The sequence below is a fragment of the Oxyura jamaicensis genome, chromosome 27, assembly GCF_011077185.1.
Source record: "Oxyura jamaicensis isolate SHBP4307 breed ruddy duck chromosome 27, BPBGC_Ojam_1.0, whole genome shotgun sequence".
In the NCBI taxonomy this organism is placed as follows: Eukaryota; Metazoa; Chordata; class Aves; order Anseriformes; family Anatidae; genus Oxyura; species Oxyura jamaicensis.
Genome location: NC_048919.1, coordinates 25429 through 28216, shown reverse-complemented (window position 1 = coordinate 28216; position 2788 = coordinate 25429). Strand labels below are relative to the sequence as shown.

At 51.3% G+C, this 2788-nt stretch overlaps 1 protein-coding gene across 1 annotated transcript; it reads right to left on the bottom strand.

The window, feature by feature from the left end:
• Positions 1–220: 220 nt before the first annotated feature.
• On the bottom strand, positions 221–974 carry LOC118178725 (feather keratin Cos2-3-like; the record flags this gene model as incomplete). Its single annotated transcript, XM_035347472.1, has 2 exons — positions 221–556; positions 873–974. Coding segments are annotated over 2 exons (438 nt in total), but the record flags the coding sequence as incomplete, so codon positions are not given.
• Positions 975–2788: the final 1814 nt, after the last annotated feature.

Genomic DNA, 2788 nt, shown 5'->3' with positions numbered 1-2788 from the left:
AAGCAGGCCCTTCCAAGGGGAGGCGCGAACAGTCCAGGAGAGCAGAAGGCAACAGAGAAAAGGGGAAAAAATAAGAGAGTGAGAAATGGGAAAGTTAGGCATGGGCCACATTTTCAGGAATCCCAGGAGAGGCTCTAGCCACCTGCCTTTGCAGGTGAAGCCATCTTGGTGGTCAGTCCATTACAATCTTCTGGGTTGGTGGTGGTCACCTGCAGCAGCTTTAGCAGGGGAGGCAGGTTCTGCTGCAGTAGCGGCTGCCCAGACAGGAGAGGTCACAGCACCCGGAGTTGATGGGGACTCCATCACAGCTGAGGATGCTGCCAACGGCAGCAGAGGTGGAGGATCCCACAGCGGTGTTCTGCGGGAAGGAGCTGAGGATGGGGCCGGGCAGGGTCACCACCACAGGAGAGGGCTCAATGACAACATGGGAGTTCTGGCACTGCCTGACGCAGGGCTCGTTGCAGCTGTTGGCCAGCGGGGTTGGGCCGCAGGGCTGGCACGGCAGGCATGGCAGGCACTGGTTGTAGCAGGACATGTCTGGAGGCAGGAGGTGCACCTAGGAGAGAGGGCCTGGAGGAGCATGGGGGTAAGGGAGGAGCAGCCTACCAGGCCACCATGTTGGTGCCAAGGCATAGGCCGGGCAGAGGGTGTGGAGGGAGGCCCATGGGCCGCTTGGTCTGTGCCCCAAGGCACTGGGCAAAGAGAGCCAGGCCCAAGAAAGCTCTTTCCCATCCCACAGACCTTGAGTGACTTCAGTCCAACCCCAGACTCTCCCCATGGCAGACCTTTTCCCCATGCCAGACCTTCTCCCTGCTTTCCCTCCCATGACAGGCAGCCCCAAGCCCTACCTCAGGACCAAGCTTCCAACTCACTTGTTTCCAAAGAAGAAGAAGGGCAGTGAAGCAGATGAGAGAGCAAAGAGTTGGGCTGGCTTTTATACAGGTCCTGCACTGCCCCAGGTCCAGAGGAATCCTCTGTGGAAGTAATAATTTTCCGAGAAGCTCATCTGAAATGCAAACCATCCCAACTAATGATATGGGGACTGTTTTGGTTTCCTGCACTGATGCCTTTTCATTTCCTCGTTTAGCTGTACCTGTGCTGCCTTGAAGGCTGGAGGTGGGAGGCCCAAGTATTTCTTGGATAGCAGTGCATCAGTGCCATCAGGAGATGAGTCCTGAGTGCCTAAGGGGTTACGTGCAGGCTGGGAACATTGACCTGGGGCAGTCATGTGGGGTTGTTTGCAGCCTTAGGGGCAGGAAGAGCCCAGCTGTGCCCAGATCTGCAATCCCCACTTGGATGCTAAGGGGCTCCTATGTGGGAGGATGTGGCACATCCCCCTCTCACTCACCCTCCAAGTTCTCTCTGATTGTGCTTCAATGTGGCCTTCAAAGGCAGGTGGTCTGCCCTGCTGCTTTTGACTCTCATTCCCCTAATGCAGCTCTGGTGAGGCATTGGTTCACCTGTTGGGCCACCTCATCTGCCTGGGCTATCTCTAATGACAACCCCCTAAATATCCAGAGAAGTGCTGAATGGAGAGGGCTAGGGACTGGTGTCATTATGTGGCAGAAAACCAGCCACGTATTTTCTTTTTCTGGTCTACTGGGAGTAGGGAGGAGGTCCCCCTTCAGATAAGCCTGTGTGCATCCTGAATTTGTTTCATCGCAAGGGGTGTACATGAACATATGTGTGTCTGAATGTCTCCCCTCATTATGAGGGCATAGGCAGGTCATGGTGTAGCACTCTCCAGAACCCATGTTGTGAACACTATAGGCCCACAATTTCATTGGGCCAAGAGTGCTCTGATTGCAGCTGATTGTGAGAGTCCGAGAAGGAGGAAGGGCTGTCCTTAGAGCTGGCCCTAAAATGCAGCCTTTGCATCCTGAACCCTCCTTTTCTTGCCGCTCCCAAAATCATGCTCTGATACCACAGCTTTCAGGATCACTCAGTACACTTCTCAAACAGTTGATCCTGGTCTTGTCCTGTTTAAGGTCTTCATCAACAATCTAGCTGATGGAGTAGAGTTAACCATTAATAAAATATCAGATTACACAAAAGTGGGTTGTGTGGCTGATTTACAGTAACGCTGTGCAGACATCCAAGGGAACCTTGACAGATGGGATAGTTTGGATGAGAAGAATTGCGTGGAATTCAATAAAGAGAATTGCAGAGTCCTGCACATGAGGCGGAACAAGCCATGGGGGTCATCCAGCTGGAAAGCAGCTCTGTAGAAAAGGAACTAGATCTCCTGGTGTATACTAAGTTGAAGTTGAGTCAGGAATGTGCTCTTGCTAATAAGAAGATATTCTTGGCTGCACTAGCAAAACATTGCCAGCAGAGAGAAGCAATCCTTCCTCTCTACTCAGCTTTGGTGAGGAGCACTGTATTCAGTTCTGGTGCCCTCAATACAAGAAAGACATAGACATATTGGAAGAAATCCATTGTATGGCCAACAAGATGATCACAGGATTGGAGCACCTCTTCTATGAAGAGAGGCTGAGACAGCTGGGACACTTCAGCCTGAAGAAGAGGAAGCTCAGAGGTTATCTCATCAATGTGTAGACTACCAGCTTGCTAAATAGTCCCAATTTATTTTGGACTGCATTGAGAGTAGATTTAAATAACTGGTAGAGCAAGAATAAAGGGGCCTTAATGCAATATGTTGATGACTCGTTAGGACCCCCAGCCAAATAAAAAATATGAACAGTTGTATAAATACCTGAAGGGAGGGTACAATGAAGATGCAGACAGGCTCTTTTCAGTGTTGCCCAGTGCCAGAGCAAGAGGCAAT